Source organism: Nicotiana tomentosiformis, chromosome 6, assembly GCF_000390325.3.
Source record: "Nicotiana tomentosiformis chromosome 6, ASM39032v3, whole genome shotgun sequence".
Classification (NCBI taxonomy): domain Eukaryota; kingdom Viridiplantae; phylum Streptophyta; class Magnoliopsida; order Solanales; family Solanaceae; genus Nicotiana; species Nicotiana tomentosiformis.
In genome coordinates this window covers 80,688,561-80,709,687 of record NC_090817.1, presented here as the reverse complement: position 1 = coordinate 80,709,687, position 21,127 = coordinate 80,688,561, and the positions used below count along the sequence as shown (strand labels likewise).

Below are 21,127 nucleotides of genomic sequence, written 5' to 3'. Positions count from 1 at the left end.
AGCCAAATTGGGCAAAATCACTCTATTACCGAGAGGTATTGAGTGGGTAATTGTGTGTTGATTGCTATAATACACTCCGACCAACAAAACCCGCTCTAAAGCCCACAACCCGTTAGGCAAACACCTAAGTGGAAGTCACAACCCTAGATCTTTTACATACTTGAAAAACAACACCAAAAATATTATTCTCTAGCTTTATATTTACAAATTGTAGCATAATTTAGAAGTAGAATCAAAACACAATTTGTGAAAGTGCATCTTACACACTTTACGTGCTTAATCCGAATATATACCTAATCTCATCTACGCTCCCTGTTGATTCGATCCCGACTCCTAGTTGGGTATTATTATTATAATCGAACACTTCACAACCCCAAACTGAGGTGTGATTTGGGCGAGACCACTCCTCATCAGCGTTATCGGGAGTTGTCTCCCGAAGCTGTCGAGGATTTTTCCTGTCATGCACCGGCGTGGCGTCCTTTCCCTCATTGCAGGTGTCACTGATTAAATCCTAAAAATAAGGCAGATCCCCTCGAATTTCTGGTTGTACGTGTTGTTAACAGTATTATCTGCCATTTTTTATGATTTTTTCTAAAACAAAATAATCAAATCGCGTTAGTAAATAAGGCAAAGATCAATTTAATTGCACGCCTGTCTAGGCCCTACAGTGGGCACCAAATTATTTACCCGTAAAATGGTACAGTTGAATTTATACGTGGTTCTTAGATAAGTGAACTAATTTAATCCTGAAATAGTGTAATAATTAAAGAAATATACAATACTTAGCCTTGAAATACAGACGAAATGACATAGATGACACTTCCGGGAACAAGGTTTTCGGGCACAGCAAGGATGAGATCAAAAAGCAAGAAAGTAAGATTATATTAAGATGTGTATAGAATATAGTTGTAATACCCGATACTTAAGTTAGGACATTTTAGTCATTAACGTAATAAATAAAAGAAAGAAAGAAAATATTACATGGGCCAAGGCCCACCCTATTAAAACATGACGGGATTTAGGGATTGGGAAAGCCAACTCCAAACTTAAAGAAACAAAAGGAGTAGTTGCTGGAACAACTACTTGGACATCAACGTCATTGGCAAGCAAGTGAGGAAGATAAATTGTTGGCAGTAAGATTTACAATTAAAGGAAGAAGGATTGGACCTATATAGCAGCTTCAAGTGAAAACTATCCTTCGGCAAAAAAAGGTTAATTTTTTCCCTTATGTTGATTCTTCTTTAGTTTCTGGTGGATTCCTTTAAATCTCGATTTTTGTGTTTATGGGATTCTATCGGGTATTGAAAATTTAATACAAAAAATGGATATTATGGACAATAATATTTATGTTTCAACTTATATACATGATTAAGAAAATTGAATAGTATAGGGAATAAACTATATAAATTGCCTTTTTATTTAAAAATTTTTGGACTAATCTAAATTACTCATAGCATGAGTAAATATAATTTGACGAATTGATGATAAAATATAAAACTCGGAGGATTGTGCCTAAATTAGTGATGAATTTAGCCTAAATGAGGCAATTAACACGAGATCGGTGTTGATGTTGTTATAGATTGATTGAAGAAAGTCGTACGGATCATTCGAGGTGACGAGTTTGGTATTTTGCACGAAGTACAGTGAGTAGTAATCTTACCGCAGTTTGTGTTTTCATAACTTGCATGATTTACACTTGATTTTTAATATGAATATGTTACCGATTATTTTGAGTTGCATGTGGGACAAGTCTTTTACTCGATATGATACCGAAATAGTTATTTGAGGTGATTACCGTTGTTTTAAATATTCTTGTTGTCACTAGATATGTTTTACCGTTACTTGAATTTACGGTTATTGAAATGAAATTACATGATTTGATAAGAACCGAAATGCCCTATATTGTTTTAAAATATTTTCTTATGAGTATATACGGATTACAGAGATAAGTATAAATGGGAGTAGACTTTGAAGGATCACGTAGCTAACGTCGGGTTTATTAGACCTGGTGCACCTTGTAATTACCGATTACCGTTATATCCCTCGCTAGTGGGAAGGTAGAACTAGCATACCGTTACTGATTTCCCTCGAGTAACGACTACCGTTATATTTGACTTCTTGCGAAGAAGTCCACAGTTATACCGATTACATGATCCGTTCATTGGAACCTCCCAAATATGAATATTGATATTACACAGTATTTACCGAGATTATTACCGAATTGTCAATTGATTTATATTACATGAAAAACATGATGAGACTGATTATTGTTTATTGTTTCTAAAAGGGCATTCTTATGATATTGTTTGTTTAATATATATACTAACATGTTTTCTGATTTGTCCCTAATAAAAAAACGGTTGTGGTTAAGTGTTATTACTCACTGAGCTAGCGACTCATTCCCCGCTAAAGTTTTTTACAGAGACAACAGTTGACGCGGGCAAGGATTTCGTTAATTAGAACGCACAAGTTGATAGTTCTTGGTGAGCCTCGCACTTGTTCGCGTGGGCGGAGATTTTATTTATTGTTATGGTCTTTTCTTTGAACTCTTAGAGCCGCTCCATAGTCATTCTTTTAGTGTCATGGGTATTCTTTTGTTATTATAGATTTATGTTTAGTAACGCTCATTCTTATCAATGTTGGAGATAAATTAGTATTTCTAGCTTTTAGTGGGTGGACTATTAATGGTAAATATTTATTTTGGTTAATTGATAAAGTTATTGTTGTTTGAATTGATATTAGGATGTTTGTTGTTGATTTGAGATAGGAAAACTTTTGGGATAGTCCAGAAATAGGGGAAACACTATCCGATTTTCTATTAAACATTGATGAGGCTTACTTGGGGGCAGTTGCTCCTAAGTGCCGGTCATGATCCTAAATTGGGTCGTGATAAAGTTGGTATCAGAGCTTAGGCTTTAAGTCCCGAGTCATGGAGAAATGTTTAGTAGAGTCTTGTTCATGGGTATGTAGGCGCCCATACTTATGATCTTGAGGCTACTGAACATCTAGGAATGTTTTCCCCTCTTTCATTCTTTGATCGTGCGTTGAGATAACTTGAGATTGACTTTGGAGTATTTCTTTAGCAGATGGCTAGGACATGCACACCCTCATCTGCTGGACGTGGTGCTGGACGTGGTACTACCCGAGGTGGCGATCAAGTTGGGGTTCATCAAACTAGAAGACATGTTACTCCTCAACCTGAAGTTGGGAACATGGGTCAACCCCAAGCTACTATGCCAGATCAAGTGCAAGAACAGGGGGTTCAGGACGCTCCATCACCAGTACCAACTGTTGTACCTACTTTTACCTTACCTGCAGACGCAGTGGCAAGGTTAATGAATGTGTTAGAGGCATTGGTGCCTACTCAGGGTGGAAGTTCAGCTCCGCATGCTACTTTACAGACACAAGCACCTGCACAGACTTAGACTTTCAGGAATAAGGAAGTATCCCTACAAGAGTTCCTGAAATTGAAATCACCAAAATTCACAGGTTCCGATAATTCAGCAGATCCTCAAAGTTACTTGGATGGGACACTCAAGGCATTGCGTACTCTAGGATGTTCTAGTGAGAGGGCCGTAGAGCTCGTAGCATACAAACTAGAGGATATGGCTAACACATGGTATGAAACTATATTGCTAGGAAGGCCAGCAGGAGCAGCCCCACTGACATGGGACGAGTTCAGTAAGTTGTTTATGGATCATTTTCTTCCAGATAGCCTGAGGAAAAAATTTTCTAGAGACTTTGAGAGATTGGTTCAGACTCCAGATATGGATGTGTCAACCTACAACACGAAGTTTTGTAATCTAGCTAGATATGCTCCTTACTTAGTGCCTACCTATGAAGCTCGAGTTCGGAGGTTTGTTGATAGGTTGGTTGGTTGTCTATACACTGTAGTAGCCCCACAGATGAAGACTTTGTCCTATACTAATGCAGTCGATCTCGCTAGAAAGGTTGAAAATAAGGGACGTGATGAGCGTGCAACTAGTAAATTATGTAAGAAGGCCAAGACAGGAGGATCTTTCAATGGCGATTTTAGTGAAAATCGTAGAGCAGGAAATCAAGGACAACAATAATAGGGTCCTCAGACAGGGACACATTTGCCATCACAGTACGCATATAGACCACATTACATACAGGGTACTAGAGGACCATCATCATCATCTGGACATCATAATTCTTGGCAAATATATGCCACTGCTCTAGTCTATCAGACCTGTGGTAGATCACATTTGGGCCAGTGTCTTGTTCTGACTGGAGAGTGCTTTCGATGTGGCCAGTTGGGACATCACTTGAGGGATTGCCCTCAGCCTTCGAGGAATTTCAACTAGGATTCTATCCAGTCAGTTGCACCTACTAAAACTACTCATAATACTTCAGGTGCTACAGGTACAAGAAATAGAGGTCGAGGTGCTGGAGACCGTGCTACTATGAATCAAGGACAAGGGAATGCTAATAGAGGTCAGGCGAGAGTTTTTGCATTTACTAGACAGGATGCTTAGGCCTCGAGTGCTGTGGTTACATGTATTCTTTCTGCATGTTCATGTGTTGCACTTGCGTTAATTGATCCGGGATCTACTCACTCCTATGTGTCCACGTAGTTTGCTTTGAGGTTTAGTAGGCAACCTGAGCTATTGAATGATCCTTTTCTAGTTGCTACTCCTATTGGAGAGTCTCTATTAGATGAATACGTGTATCATGCTTGTCAGATTCGGGTTGAGGGTATGGATACTCTAGCTGACCTTATTGTACTTGATATGATTGACTTTGACATGCTGATCGGAATGTATTGGTTATCTTCTTGCTATGCTATCGTCTATTGTCATGCAAAGATAGTTAAGTTTGAGATACCAAACGAACCTAGTTTTGTTCTAAAAGGGGGTCAGGTTCCAGAGACTTGCAAAGTTGTATCTTTTATGAAGGCTCAACAACTTCTGAAAAAAGGTTGGTTGGGTCTCTTAGATATTGTAAATGACACAAGGAAGGAAATAATTAATATAGAAAATGTATCGGTAGTTAGAGAATTTTTTGATGTATTTCCTAAGGATTTACCAAGATTGCCTCCAGTACGAGAAATAGATTTTGGTATTGATTTGCCACCTGACACCCAGCCCATATCGATACCCCCATATCGGATGTCACCATCATAGTTGAAGGAGCTAAAACAACAACTGCAGGATTTGTTAGATAAGGGTTTTATCAGACCGAGTATATCTCCATGGGGTGCACCAGTACTATTCGTAAAGAAGAAAGACGGATCCCTGAGAATGTGCATTGACTACATGCAGTTGAAAAAGATAATAATACGCAATAAATATCCTTTGCCTTGTATAGACGACACGTTTGATTAGTTACAAGGAGCTGCCCACTTTTCAAAGATTAACCTTCGTTCTGGTTATCATCAGCTTAGAATCAAAGATGAAGATATTTCTAAGACTGCTTTCAGAACTCGATACGGGCACTATGAGTTTCTTATGATGCCTTTCGGACCGACTAATGCTCTAGCTGCATTCATGGATTTAATGAATAGGGTGTTAAAGCCATTTATGGATAGATTTGTAATAGTATTTATTGATGATATCCTGATATATTCTTGTAGTCAAGGAGAACATGAGAATCATCTCAGGACTGTATTGTAGACATTCTGAGAACATCGGCTTTATGCTAAGTTCTCGAAGTGTGAATTTTGGCTAGACTCAGTAGCATTTCTGGGGCATATTGTATCCAAAGATCGAATTATGGTAGATCCTAAGAAGACAGAAGCTGTGAAGAAATGGCCCAGACCTACTTCTCCTATAGAAATTCATAGCTTTTTAGGCTTGGCACGCTATTATAGGCGTTTTGTGCAGGATTTCTCCAGAATAGAAGCGCCACTAACTAAGCTAACACAAAAAAATGAAAGGTTTCAGTAGACGGAAGAATGTGAGCAGAGCTTTCAAAAACTTAAAACGTGTTTGACAACCGCACCCATATTAGCCTTACCATCGGGTTTTGGAGGATTTACGGTGTTCTGTGATGCATCGAGGGTGGGATTAGGATGTGTTCTCATGCAAAATGGCCGCGTTATAGCTTATGCTTCGAGACAATTGAAAAAGCACGAGCAAAAATATCCTACACATGATTTGGAGATGGCTGCAGTGGTATTTGCTCTAAATATTTGGAGGCATTACCTATACGACGAAACTTGTGAGATTTATACTGACCATAAAAGTCTAAAGTATATCTTTCAGCAGAGAGATCTATTCTTTGGTAGCGTCGGTGTATGGAACTACTCAAGGACTATGACTGTTCTATTTTGTCTCATCCTGGAAAAGCCAATGTGGTGGTTGATGTATGGAGTAGAAAATCTATAGGGAGTTTGGCACATATATCTCTTACAAAGAGACTTTTGGCCAAAGATATTCAGAGACTAGAAGGTGCGGGTATCGAATTTAGTGTCAGAGATTCAAAGGCATTGTTGGCTTGTGCTCACGCTAAGTCTTCATTAGTTGAGCGCATTAAGGCCACCCAATATGAGGATGAGCGATTTTGCAAATACAGAGATGAGGCCTTAGCTAGTAAAAGCAAGGATATGATTGTTGAAAGTGATGGTATTCTTCGAATGGGTGACAGGCTATGTGTCACAAATGTAGATAGGTTGAGACACTCTATTCTTGAAGAAGCTCACAACTCTAGATACATTATACATCTGGGATCCACAAAAATGTACCATGACCTGAAGCAATTTTATTGGTGGGAAGTTATGAAGAAAGATGTTGCTAACTTTGTTTCTAACTGTTTGACTTGTCAGCAGGTCAAGGTTGAGCATCAGCGACCCGCAGGACTGTTACAACAAATTGAGATTCCAAAGGGAAAATGGGAAAGAATTGCCATGGATTTTGTCACCGGTCTACCATGAACCCTTAAAGGTTATGACTCTGTATGGGTGATTGTAGATCGATTGACAAAATCAGCACACTTTTTGCCAATGAAGATTACATATAGTTGAGTAAGATATGCATAGATATTTATGAACGAAATTGTCCGACCTCACGGAGTTCCAGTATCCATCATCTCTGATAGAGGATCACAATTCACTTCACGCTTTTGGAAATCTTTTCAAGAAGCATTGGGTACACGAGTAGATCTTAGTACTGCGTTTCACCCACAGACAAACGGGCAGTCTGAACGTACTATACAGATCTTGGAGGATATGTTAATAGCTTGCATTCTTTAGTTTGGAGGTAGTTGGGACGCTTATCTACCTTTAACTGAATTTGCTTACAATAATAGCTTCCAGTCCAGTATTCAAATGGCACCGTATGAAGCACTATATGGTAAAAGATGTCGTTCTCCTATCGGATGGTTTGAAGCTGGTGAGACTAACTTATTGGGACCTGACTTAGTACAAGAAGCTATGGAAAAGGTCTAGTTGATCAGACAGAGATTGCTTACAGCTCAAAGCAGACAAATATCTTATGCGGATAAGAGAAGAAGAGACTTAGTGTTCGCAACTGGAGACAAAGTATTCCTACGAGTCTCTCATATGAAGGGTGTGATGCGATTTGGGAAAAGAGGAAAGTTGAGCCCCAGATTTGTAGGACCATATGAAATACTAGACCGAGTGCGAGCTGTGGCTTATCGTTTGGCACTTCCTCTTGAGTTGTCTTTTATGCATCCAATATTTCATATCTCTATGCTTAGAAAATGTATATCGGACTCCTCTCATGTGCTTGAAGCACCGACTATACCGCTTGATGAGAAGTTGTCTTACGAGGAGGAGTCGATGGTAATTGTTGATAGACAAATAAGAAAACTACGGTCAAAAGAAATATTGTTTGTGAAGGTCTTAAGGAGAAATCATACAGTTGAAGAAGTTACATAGGAAGTGGAAGATGCTATGCGAGTCAAGTATCCTCACTTATTCCAGTCTACATGTATGCACTTGATTTAAATTCGGAGACCGAATTTCATAAGGTGGGGAAAATATAATACCCGATACTTAAGTTAGGACATTTAAGTCATTAGCCTAATAAATAAAAGAAAGAAAAATAATTACATGGGCCAAGGCCCACCCTATTAACACATGACGGGATTTAGGGATTGGGAAAGCCAACTCCAAACTTAAAGAAACAAAAGGAGTAGTTGCTGGAACAACTACTTGGACATCAACGTCATTGGCAAGCAAGTGAGGAAGATAAATTATTGGCAGTAAGATTTACAATTAAAGGAAGAAGGATTGGACCTATATAGCAGCTTCAAGTGAAAACTATCCTTCGGCAAAAAAAAGGTTAATTTTTTCCCTTATGTTGATTCTTCTTTAGTTTCTAGTGGATTCCTTTAGATCCCGATTTCTGTGTTTATGGGATTCTATCGGGTATTGAAAATTTAATACAAAAAAGGATATTATGGACAATAATATTTATGTTTCAACTTATATACATGATTAAGGAAATTGAATAGTACAGGGAATAAACTATATAAATTGCCTTTTTATTTAAAAGATTTTGGACTAATCTAAATTACTCATAGCATGGGTAAATATAATTTGGCGAATTGATGATAAAATATAAAACTCGGAGGATTGAGCCTAAATTAGTGATGAATTTAGCCTAAATGAGGCAATTAACACGAGATCGGTGTTGATGTTGTTATAGATTGATTGAAGAAAGTCGTACGGATCATTCGAGGTGACGAATTTGGTATTTCGCACGAAGTACAGTGAGTAGTAATCTTACCGCAGTTTGTGTTTTCATAACTTGCATGATTTACACTTGATTTTTAATATGAATATGTTACCGATTATTTTGAGTTGCATGTGGGATAAGTCTTTTACTCGATATGATATCGAAATAGTTATTTGAGATGATTACCATTGTTTTAAATATTCTTGTTGTCACTAGATATGTTTTACCGTTACTTGAATTTACGGTTATCGAAATAAAATTACATGATTTGATAAGAACTGAAATGCCATATATTGTTTTAAAATATTTTCTTATGAGTATATACGGATTACAGAGACAAGTATAAATGGGAGTAGACTTTGAAGGATCCTGTAGCTAACAGCGGGTTCGTTAGACCTGGTGCACCTTGTAATTACCGATTATCGTTATAGCTCTCGCTAGTGGGAAGGTAGAACTAGCACACCATTACTGATTTTCCTCGAGTAGGGACTACCGTTATATTTGACTTCTTGCGAAGAAGTCCATAGTTATACCGATTACATGATCCGTTCATTGGAACCTCCCAAACATGAATATTGATATTACACAGTATTTACCGAGATTATTACCGAATTGTCAATTGATTTATATTACATGAAAAACATGATGAGACTGATTATTGTTTATTATTTCTGAAAGGGCATTCTTATGATATTTTCTGTTTAATATATATATACTAGCACGTTTTCTGATTTGTCCCTAATAAAAAAACGGTTGTGGTTAAGTGTTATTACTCACTGAGCTAGCGACTCATTCCCTGCTAATTTTTTTTACAGAGACAGCAGTTGACGCGGGCGAGGATTTCGTTAATTAGAGCGCACAAGTTGATAGTTCTTGGTGAGCCTCGCACTTGTTCGCGTGGGCAGAGATTTTATTTATTGTTATGGTCTTTTCTTTGAACTCTTAGAGTCGCTACATAGTCATTCTTTTAGTGTCATGGGTATTCTTTTGTTATTATAGACTTATGTTGAGTATCGCTCATTCTTATCAAAGTTGGAGATAAATTAGTATTTCTAGCTTTTAGTGGGTGGACTATTAATGGTAGATATTTATTTTGGTTAATTGATAAAGTTATTATTGTTTGAATTGATATTAGGATGTTGGTTGTTGATTTGAGAAAGGAAAAGTTTTGGGATAGTCCAAAAATAAGGAAAACTCTATCCGATTTTCTGTAAAACACCGACGAGGCTTACTTGGGGGCACTTGCTCCTAAGTGTCGGTCGTGATCCTAAATTGGGTCGTGACAATAGTATAAGTTTTTCCAGAAAATTTGTGTCCTCTACAATGATAACTGAGCTCACTATTTATAGCTATCTCTAGGGGAGAAGATCCTAGGATCGCGCCCTCCTTTAATGTCAATTATGAGGGTCATTGATGAAGACGTAATGGTGAGCATAAATGCCAAATTCTCTGTGACGGACCGTCGCTCTTAATGCTGCAGAATATTCCCTATTAAATGCTACCGGGCGCAGAGCATTTAACACACCTTTATGAACGTTATCCTTTCCGGTGACAAGCGAAATGACTGTGTTCGGTCTTCGGCCATCCCCGTATCGGATTCACATATCCTCCCTTTAGACGATCGCGTGTCATATCATATTTCACCCGTACAATTAGTAGAAATACAAAATTTTATATGAAGATTAAATTATCTTCTACTTTAAACCAAACCGCCCTTGCCAAGAAGTGGTTTGCCTATATGTATTTGGGTCCCGTTCCACCAACGCTTATTTCTGTTTAAGTGAGCTTCCACGAATCATCATGAGGAGCCTAACCAAATTTCATGTCTTACAAAAATATATTTTTTGTAATTTTAATACCTTTTTCCTAATTTTAAAAGTTGTTCCTGTTCATGTTATTCTCTTTTGCTAATTTTAAAAAAAAAAGAAGAAAAGAGAGGTAGCAGGAGTGTGTACTAAAATAAGAAAACCTTTTTCATAAGTTGCAGTATCCACAAGCACCATCCTCATCCAATCACAACCCTCCACCTTTAGCCTTCTCTCTCCAAATTCCAATTATTATTTTTATTTCTTTTGGGGAACGTAAATTTAAATTAATTCCTCAAAGCTTATTACTAGATTGTTTACTTATTTCTTGTTCTTACCATCTTTTTTCTTGCTCTCTCTCTCTTTTCTTTGTTGTTGAGTCATAAAGGGAAAGGGAAGAAAGCAAACACAAATTTTCTCTGCTTCTTTCCTTTTTTCTCTCCTCAGACAAAGCCCCTTCAATTCTCAAATTCAGAGTCCTTTGTACTATTTGCTCACTTGGGTTTCAACAATTTTCAGCTTTTCACAGTGTCACCTTGTTTCTTCAGCTAGTGAGCTTTAATTATAGAAAGTTCTCTCCTTTTTCTTTTTTTCAAAATTATTCTGGGGGTTCAGATCTTAATGAGAATATTTTGTAAGATTTAACTCGGCGTGAGATAATCTTTGTCTGTTATAGTTAATCCCCCCCTTTTTTAAGATTATCATAGAGCTTAGGATTTTTTCTTTTGACATTGAAAAAGTTGTGTCTTTTCAAGATTCCTCAGGTTGGGGAGGTGGCTATGGTTAAAAAAGGTATTCTGATTCCTTATAGATGCTGACTTGTTGATTTAACACTGATATTGCCATTGTAAAATCTCAGCCTCTCTACATTTACTCTCTCAGTCCTTTGCTTCCTCAAATTCAAAAGCTTTTTCTTAAAAAATGCATTCTTGAACCATCTTTAATTTCTTGTAACTTTTCCCTCTGTAATTTGATTTTTGTGAGGTGGGGTTTATGGAGATATTATCACCAGCTCCTTATCTTTCAAATTCAAGCTGGTTTCTTGATGAGGAAAAGAGCACAAAATGGACTCCAGCTGAGAATAAGGCATTTGAGAATGCTCTTGCCTTTTTTGATAAAGATACACCAGATAGATGGCAAAGGGTAGCAGAAATGGTTCCAGGGAAAACAGTTGTTGATGTAATTAGGCAATATAAGGAATTAGAAGATGATGTGAGCAGGATAGAAGCTGGATTAATTACTATTCCTGGTTATACTACTACTTCTTCTTCACCTTTTACATTAGAATGGGGGAATAGTCATAGTAGCTTTGATGGATACAAGCAGTCTTATGTTGTTGGAGGCAAAAGATCTTTGTCCAATAGGCCTCCAGAACAAGAGAGGAAGAAGGGTATTCCATGGACAGAGGAAGAACACAAGTGAGTTTTTTTCTTCATTATTGTTTACTGTATTTGTGTTCTGTGTGTACTTCTTTCACTGTGTTTTTTTTTAATTGCATGTTTGGCTTCTTTCTGTATGGACCACCCTATAATTTTTCTTGTATAGTTGTATCCCTATAATATCACACAGTTCATTTAACAACTTGGCAAAACATGTCAGGTAGTGGAATAATGAACCACCACCTAAATAATTATATGTGACAAGTTGACAATAATTCAGAGTGTTAGGAGTTCGATTCAGTTGAACCCATCATTTTTAGCGCAGCTTATAAATATATATTCCATGTGAAAACCCCTGAAAAGTAGCATAAATATTAAGTTTGGATCCATATTTTTAACGAGCTCAGAATCTTGAACCTATTAAGTTTTCTGGTTGTTCTTCACTCTTGGGTGCTGAGAAAGCTGACATGTACGTTAGACTTGGTTTATCTGTTAAGTTTCTAAGATTCTTCAAGCATTGATGTTTATATGATCAAATTTCATTATTGACAAGGGGATTTGCTTGATTCTTGTTCAGGTTGTTTCTAATGGGGCTTAAAAAGTATGGAAAAGGCGATTGGAGGAATATCTCGCGAAATTTCGTTATTACTAGAACCCCAACTCAAGTGGCAAGTCATGCTCAGAAGTACTTTATCAGACAACTTTCCGGTGGCAAAGATAAAAGACGCGCCAGCATTCATGACATTACAACAATAAATCTCAATGATAATCAAACGCCTTCACCGGATCACCAAAAACCAACTTCAATCGATCAATCCACTGTGATTTCCCAGCAGCCAAAATCGGCTGACAATGCCATGCACAAAATTCCATTTCAGTGGAGTCAGGTGAATAATGGCTTTAATTATGCAGAAGGAAGTTTGTTCGTGTCTCCTCCTTATGGAGGTAACTCTTATGGGGACATTAAAATGCAAAGCCAAAGTCTGCAGCAAAGAGGTGCTATGCGTGAGCCTTACTTTGGATCTCAAAGTATGAATTTTCAGCTTCAATCGGCACAGCCTTACTATCATGCATGACATAGGCATATCCAAAATATTAGAACTTTGATCAATGCGTCAAAATATGCTTATTTTCAATTCAGTATCCAGCTTCTGTTGTCGTTCTACATCTCTCTTGTATTGTGAATATATGTTGCTTGGCACTTTGAGTTAGCCATGAGTTAGTGTGTCCTTTTAGGAAGTCCAAGATCCTTACTCTCTGAAGTGTGTACTTAAAACCATAGTACAAGTGGAGTTCACAGTGGCAAAATGAGCATAGAGGAATGGACAGAAACCTGTAAAATCCTTTTGAGGGCATAATAGAATTACAAGAGATGGAAGGAAAATGGCCTGATTTTATGTGCATTTCATGAAGATCATGGAGTATTACTAGCTATTGTACTCTAAATGAAAATCACAGACAAATAAAGGTCTGTTTGAAATTTTATGGCATTTGAGATTTGACTATTGATTGTAGTAACACCGGATATTCCTAGCGAACATTTCAGCTTTTCTTTTGAATGCAAATGTTTCCCTGTTGAAAGACCTAAAAATGTAGTGCTTCAGACTCGGGAGAGATAAATGTTTGAAACGGGGTACATACTTTTTCTTGGAGACAATGAGCCAATTAGACTGAATAAAGAAGCACTGTTATTGGATGGTGAGTGCAAATTGGCCTAGTCACAAAGCACTTATCTAACAGTCTTAAGGGTGTTTTCGCAAGCATAAGCAGACACAATTACTCTCTAGTTTTTTTGACACAGCTTAGAGAAAACAATTACTTATTAAATTTTGAATCCATAGTTCAGAATTGCATGTGGACTCAGAGAAATTGAATACATCAAGTTTAAATCCTGGATCTGATCGGTGTCTGACTTGCAAGCTTTCTAGTTGAAGCTGAGTCTACACTCCACTAACTCAAGCATCCTATTCTTCAAAACCTTCCCATAATCCAAAATCCCCACCCCCTTTTTCCTTTTTCTTGGAGATTATGTATCATCTTTTTGAGATCTTTTTCAAGGGATCCTTTTGAAAAAAAATCAAGATCCCACTTGTAGGAACATTGATTAATGAGTAAACTAATATGATCTAAAGGTACAAAGTAAGATTCATGGCAGATTTCTCATACTAAATAATGGACTTGTCCTTTCTTTTGGTATTTTGGTAATCAAATGCAGTGACTTTCTCCTTTTAGACTCATTCACTTGAAAAGTTTCTTGAATGTATTAGTCAGTTTTGGAGTGACTATTGCACGAGTGGAGTGCTGAACAAGATCTAATCAATAGTCCAAAGAATATATGGTTGCTTTCTTATTTTAATACCGTATCATACCAACTTCTTTTTTCTTTAAAATGAAAGGAAAAACAAAGATTTCACTTCATATGAAAGGAGCTAGTTTTTGAGTTGAGCTAAGCTCAAGGATCCGTTTTCTTAAAGTGGTAACATTGTCAGAATCATCCTTATTGTTGGTTTACCCAATGTTAGCTGCATATATTATACTGTCCACGCTCCATATGTCTGGTCTTTGATGTGCGGGTGGAGGGGGTGTTCGAGGCTACATCGCGTTGAGTGTAGTTGCTCCAACTGTAGAAATGACTTTCAGAAGGCCAGTAGCAGCTAGCTTACTTGGACTTATAGTATACTCAAATCAAACTCATCAAGTAGGGGAGGAATTCTCAATTTAGGGTGGCAAGAGCATTATGCTTAATTGGTTTACTAAAACAGTACCACACAGGAACTGACAAAAAGTAACATTCTTTTATAAAAAAGAAAAGAGCATAATAATCTGCAAGTTGCAGAAGGGAAGTCACTAAGTCAATTTATTCGAATTTTCATCTCCTCTTTCACCAACTACAGCCACACATGCTAGTCCAACACCTCACACTTTCGGCAAACAAAAGTTGTTTTTCTTTTCTTCTTAAATACATTCGGATTACAATATTCTAATTCTTCCTCTTGGAAGATATTCCAATGGATCAAGCAGAGGACCTTGTTTACATTTTACAAATGATGCTGCAATTACTGCTAAGGTGGAAATAAGGTTAGCTCTGTGGACCACAGAGATCTCTGAATGATCTCATGTGGGGGCTTTTCTTCCTTATCAGAGAAAAAAAAATCATTTTTTTAATAATCCAAGAATCTTCTAAGCCAGCTAGCTAACACACTTCAAACTCGGTGAATAATGGACTGCCCTTTGTAATTGGCAGGGGTTGAACTCATGACATGCGCCTAATCAACCCATCGTTACACTGCATTCTTATCACTGAACTAAAGCATCATAGAAAAAGAATCTAATAGGGATGGAAAACATACTGCAGCGTATGCATTTTCTAGTAAAAAGGGACAATCTTTTTTCAAATGAAAATGAATATACGTCATGTAAGGCTGTAACTGCGTAACGTCATAGGAGAAAAGGCAAAATCAAATTTCAGCATTGAAGCAATCATCATAAATTCATAATCTTGATTGAACATCATACAAGAAGATACAGCTACTACCTTCTCTTTTTTGTTATTTGAGATACAACAGTAATATATAGATATTTCAATGTAATTAACTTCTCCATTCAGAAGCAAGAATCCAGCTGAAGTTCTCTTCAAGGACTTCAACCAAAGAATAACTGGCTGGTATGATGATGAATCCGTGACCATCTCATTTAAGCATTTAAGTGCCTGTCATTTTTTCTTGTTTAGGCTCAGACCAAATCCGAAAGGAAATAGAGGATCGGAATTCCCTCGAGCATGCATTGGCAATTGATCAACAGTTTTAAACCATGTCACAGGTAGTTTCCCTTGAAATGGATAATCTCCAAAAAGGACATCTGTGATTCCTGTTCCTTCAGTTCCAGGCAACCAAGCTGCAACAAATGCATCTACTTTTTCCAAGAGCGATGGTTCTAATACCATAGGTCTTCCAGAAATCAGAATCGTCACTGTAGGAACTCTGTCACCAACAAAGATTGCAATTTCTGTTCCATTAAATGGAATTTTTAACTCTGGATCGTCACCACCAGTTTCACAATATGGAGCCTCACCAATGGCCACGATGGCAAACGAGAAGTCTTGATTAGCAAAAGTTTCTAGCGTAGGATTTGGCTCAAATACTATCTCTGTTTCCTTTCCTATCACTTTCCTTAATGCTTCCAATATGGTTGTGCCTATACAAAGTGGATCATATATCCAATTGAGTTTACGATAGTAATGTGCAAATGGTAGTCTGTTTCTGTTAATCATATTACAGATGGATTTGGTGTGTAGTCAAACTAAGACACTTAAATCGAAAAGGAGGGAGTACTTACCAACTGTGATTCTGCCACTTTGTCCTGTCCATGTAGCAGTCCACCCTCCACACTGGTAACCAAGATCATCAGCATGAGTTCCAGTGACAAGGATCTTTTTGGCATTCCTATCTAGAGGAAGAAATGGTTTCTTTGGATCTTTCCCGTTTTTCAACAAAACTAAGGATTTACGAACGGCTTCACGTGCTACATCTCTATGTACCTTAAACAATGTGACACAATAACATTAACCTAAGTCAGATCCAAGATGATGAATTCCAGAATCACCATTTTTCAAAGGCAAGACAGCTTAAAGAAAACTATAACAGAGTCTAACGAGAACAATAATTCCGGGCAAAGTTCGGTCTGAAGAATCAGCATTGATCAGATCATCAGAATCACAATTGCATAGAACAAAGAACTGGAAACATGTAATCTCATTAAAACTTAAGCATTTCGTGAAGAGAGAGTATAATAAGACAAGGTTCCGGTAAACAGTTTCAACATCAGTAGTGACGAAATTCTTCTTTCTTATTTTTTAAGAGGGGTCGGGAAAGGCTATTTATCAATTTTAAGCAGGAGATTCTTCTTAGATTCAGAAGAGTGTAAATATAATCACAATAGGCGACAGAAAGAAGTGAGAATACCTCACAACCAACCAATTCTATCAATGATCTATCTGTAAATGGATGTTCAAACAATCCAGCAACAAATTTGACTCTCAAGATTCTTTCAACAGCATCATCTATCCTGGCCATCGATATCTCCCCAGATTCTACCAGTGATAGCAGCTCCTCTAAGAATAATTCATATCTAAATGGCACCATCACCTGTAATATTCACAAGATGCAAACGGAAAGTTTGAATTGGGCTAAACAGCTGCAAATTTTGGCTTCAAACACTGTTTTGATCCTACCATATCAATTCCAGCATTGATGGTTGACTTGATTGATTGACGATAATCTGATCCATGAGGGTCAGTAAGCCGGTCAAGCGCTTCCCAGTCTGTAATCACGAGACCCTGCACCAGAATATTGCTTTTATCATATAACAAAGCTTCTCCGCATCTCACAATAATTATCGCCCCATTAGAACGAAATAACTAAACAAGAACAGAGGTTCTCTTAAAAAGACACCGCAGAAGATAAGATGAAAAAATCAAACACTTGGACCTCTCCCATACACCCCCTCCCCCCAAAAGAAAAAAAGAAAAGAAAATGTAAAAGCAAAGAGAACAAAGGAATAGGAAGAAAATGATTTTTCATGTTAATTATCAAACTTAATCCAGATAAAGAAGTCATATTTTAGTTCTTTTTTTCAGGGATGCAAGTGAAAGTTCGGAAGAACATATCTTTCTGCGCTTTTATTCAGGTGTGCAGTTAAGTTCAAATATTTTTACCTTGAATCCAAGCTTATCTTTCAAGACCTCTGTCAAAAGATAGCGATGAGTGTGCATTTTGTCTCCATTCCAGCTGGAGTAGGATGCCATAACAGTGCAAACTCCTCGGGCGATACAGTCTATATATGGTGCTAGGTGGATATTAAAAATTTCATCATGCGATGCTATTGTATTTCCTTCGTTTGTACCATTCTCAGTTGCCCCATCACCTACGAAATGCTTTGCAGATGCCATGACATAATTTCTGAAATCAAGAAACAAGTGTCAACATTTCTGTATTTGAGAAAGCAGGTTTGTAGAAGTAGCATAAATGACAGATAGATAGAGGAAGATAAGAGGTGCAGAACTCCAAATAAAGTAATCTATGAGGTACATGTTATAGTAGGATATCATAAATACTTAGTTACCAAAGTAAGATATGAAGACAGATCAATCGTCCATTCTGTACTTGTTAGTATTCTAATGCTTATGAAAAGGTTGCTTGAAACTAGCTGTCGACATTACAGTTTGATGTAAACCATTCTACTAGTTTGTCAAAAAAACTAAAGCACTTCCAACTGAAGCATGTTTTGACAAGTGAATAATTCTGACTTCAACTTTGCAAGATGACAAGTTTTGAATAAATGAAATTATAGTGCTCATCATTATCTCTACCTTCCAGCAACATAAGGATAGCCATATGGATGTCCTTCTGGTGGCTGACCTTGCAATCCCGTAACAAGAGAGGTCATTTTTCTGACAACTTCAGTATCTTCACTGTAACTCTCGTAAAATCTTCCCCATCTAGGGTCTTTGGCGACCTGGCATAATTCAGTTGGATCATATATTTTTGGATTTGGTTAAATACCATTACAGAAGAAACTGCAAGAAGACACTAGAATTTCCTTTTAAGTAACAAAAATCTAACAACTTATTTTCTTAACTTGCATATCTAACAGTCTTGGAAAGTCTTACTTCAAGAGGAATCTTGATAGCTAAGACATCCATGAGCAAGGGACTATGTTCTGGAGACTGTGCAGTACCAGTTTTCTTAATGAATAACATCCAGATAGACAACTAAGCTAAGAAAAACTAAAAACCTAATTAGAAGATCAACCAGTAATAAATCTTCATTAGTAGTTGTAAATGTTGGAACATGAAACAAATAATGCTTGCTTTGCATTTATTCCAAGAAGGCACAAAACATTTCTCAAGATATCTACTTCATTAATAGCAAGTGGGAGGAATATTTTGTAACTCAAAGGGGTTCTTAGTCAAGCCAAATTTATACCAACAAGCATCAAATTTAGTCATCTTTCCCAAAAGTAGCAATACTGAAGTTGAAAACCAAAGGAAAATTTTCTTTTTCACTTACAGCAACACAAGGAGCAAAAGCATACGGAGCTCCACATGCCCTAGTTTCAAGAGCTGTCACAACTCCTATCCTTCTGACTAAATCAGCATCTCTGCGAAATGTACACCTTTATTATCAGCCTTTCTAAAACACGAAACCCACTTCAATACACTACTCCTTTTACTAATACCGCTTCACAAATATACGCGCAAAGGCAGATTCAAGATTTTAAGTCCGTGATAGCCCATCATATAGTAATTGATATAAACAAAGAATAGATAATGGCTCGAATCACAGTACACACACAAATATCACTAGGCGATATCGTCGTATTTATCTAAACTTTAGTGAACAGAATTAGCGGATACATGTGTTAGTGGAGTTAGTAAATAGCCAATAGAATAATCAAGGTGCTCAAGCTGACCCGAACACCACGATAATTAAATAAAATACCTCAAGACACTCAGCTACCTACACTACACATACAAGTGCATCCTATAACTAACCTGGTGGCTCCAAGCCCAATGTTGTGAGGAAAAATAGTGGCACCCCAAACATTATTATTCCCATGAATAGCATCTGTTCCATAGAAAATGGGAATGCCAAGCCTGGTCTCCACTGCACCTTTTTGAAACTCATCAATCATGTCAGCCCAATCACTTGAATCTGCATTCTCAAATGGTCTACTCCCACCTCCACTCAATACACTCCCTGCAAATTTCAAAACAAATTCAATAATTAGAAAGCCAAAAAACAAAAAATAGATAAAGGGGTTAATGAATTTTACCAATATAACGATCTCTAATAACAGAAGGATTAGCAACAGCTCGTTCGATCTGGGTCATTTGACCAATCTTTTCTTCAAGTGTCATTCTTGATAAAACATCTTTGACTCTTTCTTCAACTGGTGCATTAGGATCTTTGTAAACACAATCCATAATTGAAGATGAAGAATCAAGAGATCTTAATAAGTACTTAGATAGCCAGATAGATTTTACAAAAAATAGTTGGAGGAATAGGACAAGGGGCTAAGGTTTCTATTTATACTTATACTAGGACTAGGATAGGATACGACGGGGACGATTTTATAATAAAAGGAAAAAAGATGAAGAGATAGTGGGAAGTGGGACCCGCTATAGTTGAATAAGATATTGAAGCTGACGAGGCTCGTACACTTGTATGATGTTTCATTGGGTAGTTTTTTTAAAGATTCACTTAATTCCACTCATGTGAAATTAAAATATTTGCACTTACTTTTGGCACCATAATATATACTCTGGCTATGATATAAACTTAATAGTTTTCCTATATATATATATATATCACTCCTACCACTTGGGTAAATGTAATTTCTTTCCTTTTTTATACTAAACCTGCATTAAAAATATTTATTGGCGCTACAAACTTGAATCATGTTCCATAATAACACATTCTAGAGGGATGGCCAATGACATTTGTTCCAAAATCAGATGAAATTTGTTTCTTTAATTTTCTTTTTTAGGTGTTGTGAAAATTTTCAAAAAGGGTTTTGAAATGAATTCTTTAAATCAAATGTCATTACAAGAAATTTCTCAATGAGCAGTTTTTACATATAATAAATAGATTTTTTCAAATGACTTTTGGTTGAATATTTTTAAATATTGACAAGTTTTTTTTTTTAAAGCACTTTTAGCAAGAGAAAAGGAAACTATGCTCACGTTGGATATTTGAAAAAGTTGGCGTTTGTGAAATAGAGTAAGTATTCAGTCAAGTTTTCAGAAGGAAAATGAAAACCTTTATCCAAAATTCCTGTTTTTGGGTGTGTTTGGTATGATGGAAAATATTTTCTCGTTTTTCATTGTTTGGTTGTTTAAAATAGTTTGAAAAATATTTTTCTAAAAATTACATTTTTCTGAAATTGAAGAAAAATGACTTCCATAGAAAAAGTTAGAAAAATATTTTTCAAAAACTCTACCTACTCTCACATCTAACCCCAACCCTCTCCAACTTCAATTTTCTGTTTTTTCCCGTTTTTCTGCGCCACCCACCCGCTCCAACCTCGTCACCTCCCACCGCGCAAAAAAATTATTATTTTTAATTTTTTTTTGTATTTTCAATTTTTTTTTATTTTCTATTTTTTTGTTTTTCTGCCCCACCACCCCTTGCCGATTTTTTTTTACTTTTATTTTTTTGTATTTTTAATTTTCTGTTTTCTATTTTTTTATTTTTCTGCACCCCCCACCCTACCCCCACCC

At 36.8% G+C, this 21,127-nt stretch overlaps 3 protein-coding genes across 4 annotated transcripts; 2 read left to right on the top strand and 1 right to left on the bottom strand.

Moving 5' to 3' along the window:
• Positions 1–3,086: 3,086 nt before the first annotated feature.
• On the top strand, positions 3,087–6,895 carry LOC138894279 (uncharacterized). Its single transcript, XM_070178963.1, has 6 exons — positions 3,087–3,375; positions 3,490–4,044; positions 4,378–4,458; positions 4,651–5,009; positions 5,403–5,555; positions 6,251–6,895. The coding sequence occupies exons 1-6, from the start codon at positions 3,087–3,089 to the stop codon at positions 6,893–6,895; spliced, it is 2,082 nt and encodes a 693-aa protein (XP_070035064.1).
• A 3,895-nt stretch (positions 6,896–10,790) lies between these two features.
• On the top strand, positions 10,791–13,352 carry LOC104098372 (transcription factor DIVARICATA-like). Of its 2 annotated transcripts, XM_009605090.4 has the most exons (3): positions 10,791–11,260; positions 11,453–11,886; positions 12,425–13,352. In XM_009605090.4, the coding sequence occupies exons 2-3, from the start codon at positions 11,462–11,464 to the stop codon at positions 12,921–12,923; spliced, it is 924 nt and encodes a 307-aa protein (XP_009603385.1). In that variant the 5' UTR covers positions 10,791–11,260; positions 11,453–11,461; the 3' UTR covers positions 12,924–13,352. The 2 variants fall into 2 exon arrangements, with proteins under 2 accessions (XP_009603385.1, XP_009603384.1); XM_009605089.4 differs by having other exon boundaries at positions 10,791–11,886.
• A 1,958-nt stretch (positions 13,353–15,310) lies between these two features.
• On the bottom strand, positions 15,311–19,937 carry LOC104098373 (uncharacterized). The gene is made up of 9 exons (XM_009605091.4): positions 19,681–19,937; positions 19,400–19,604; positions 18,915–19,005; positions 18,215–18,360; positions 17,561–17,804; positions 17,078–17,182; positions 16,809–16,991; positions 16,183–16,384; positions 15,311–16,041 (listed from the first exon to the last, which is right to left on the bottom strand). The coding sequence occupies exons 1-9, from the start codon at positions 19,829–19,831 to the stop codon at positions 15,560–15,562; spliced, it is 1,809 nt and encodes a 602-aa protein (XP_009603386.1). The 5' UTR covers positions 19,832–19,937; the 3' UTR covers positions 15,311–15,559.
• Positions 19,938–21,127: the final 1,190 nt, after the last annotated feature.

Bases quoted from the DNA above. Each gene is read 5' to 3' on its own strand.
- LOC138894279 (XM_070178963.1), top strand. From the start codon at position 3,087: ATGGCTAGGACATGCACACCCTCATCTGCTGGACGTGGTGCTGGACGT. The intron at 3,376-3,489 runs GTTCAGCTCCGC...CAAAATTCACAG, and splicing joins GGTGCCTACTCAGGGTGGAA to GTTCCGATAATTCAGCAGAT. The intron at 5,556-6,250 runs GTAATAGTATTT...ATTCTTTGGTAG, and splicing joins AGCCATTTATGGATAGATTT to CGTCGGTGTATGGAACTACT.
- LOC104098372 (XM_009605090.4), top strand. From the start codon at position 11,462: ATGGAGATATTATCACCAGCTCCTTATCTTTCAAATTCAAGCTGGTTT. The intron at 11,887-12,424 runs GTGAGTTTTTTT...ATTCTTGTTCAG, and splicing joins TGGACAGAGGAAGAACACAA to GTTGTTTCTAATGGGGCTTA.
- LOC104098373 (XM_009605091.4), bottom strand. From the start codon at position 19,831: ATGGATTGTGTTTACAAAGATCCTAATGCACCAGTTGAAGAAAGAGTC. The intron at 18,361-18,914 runs GTAAGTGAAAAA...GAATTATGCCAG, and splicing joins CTTTTGCTCCTTGTGTTGCT to GTCGCCAAAGACCCTAGATG. The intron at 16,385-16,808 runs GTATTCTCACTT...ACATTGTTTAAG, and splicing joins TAGAATTGGTTGGTTGTGAG to GTACATAGAGATGTAGCACG.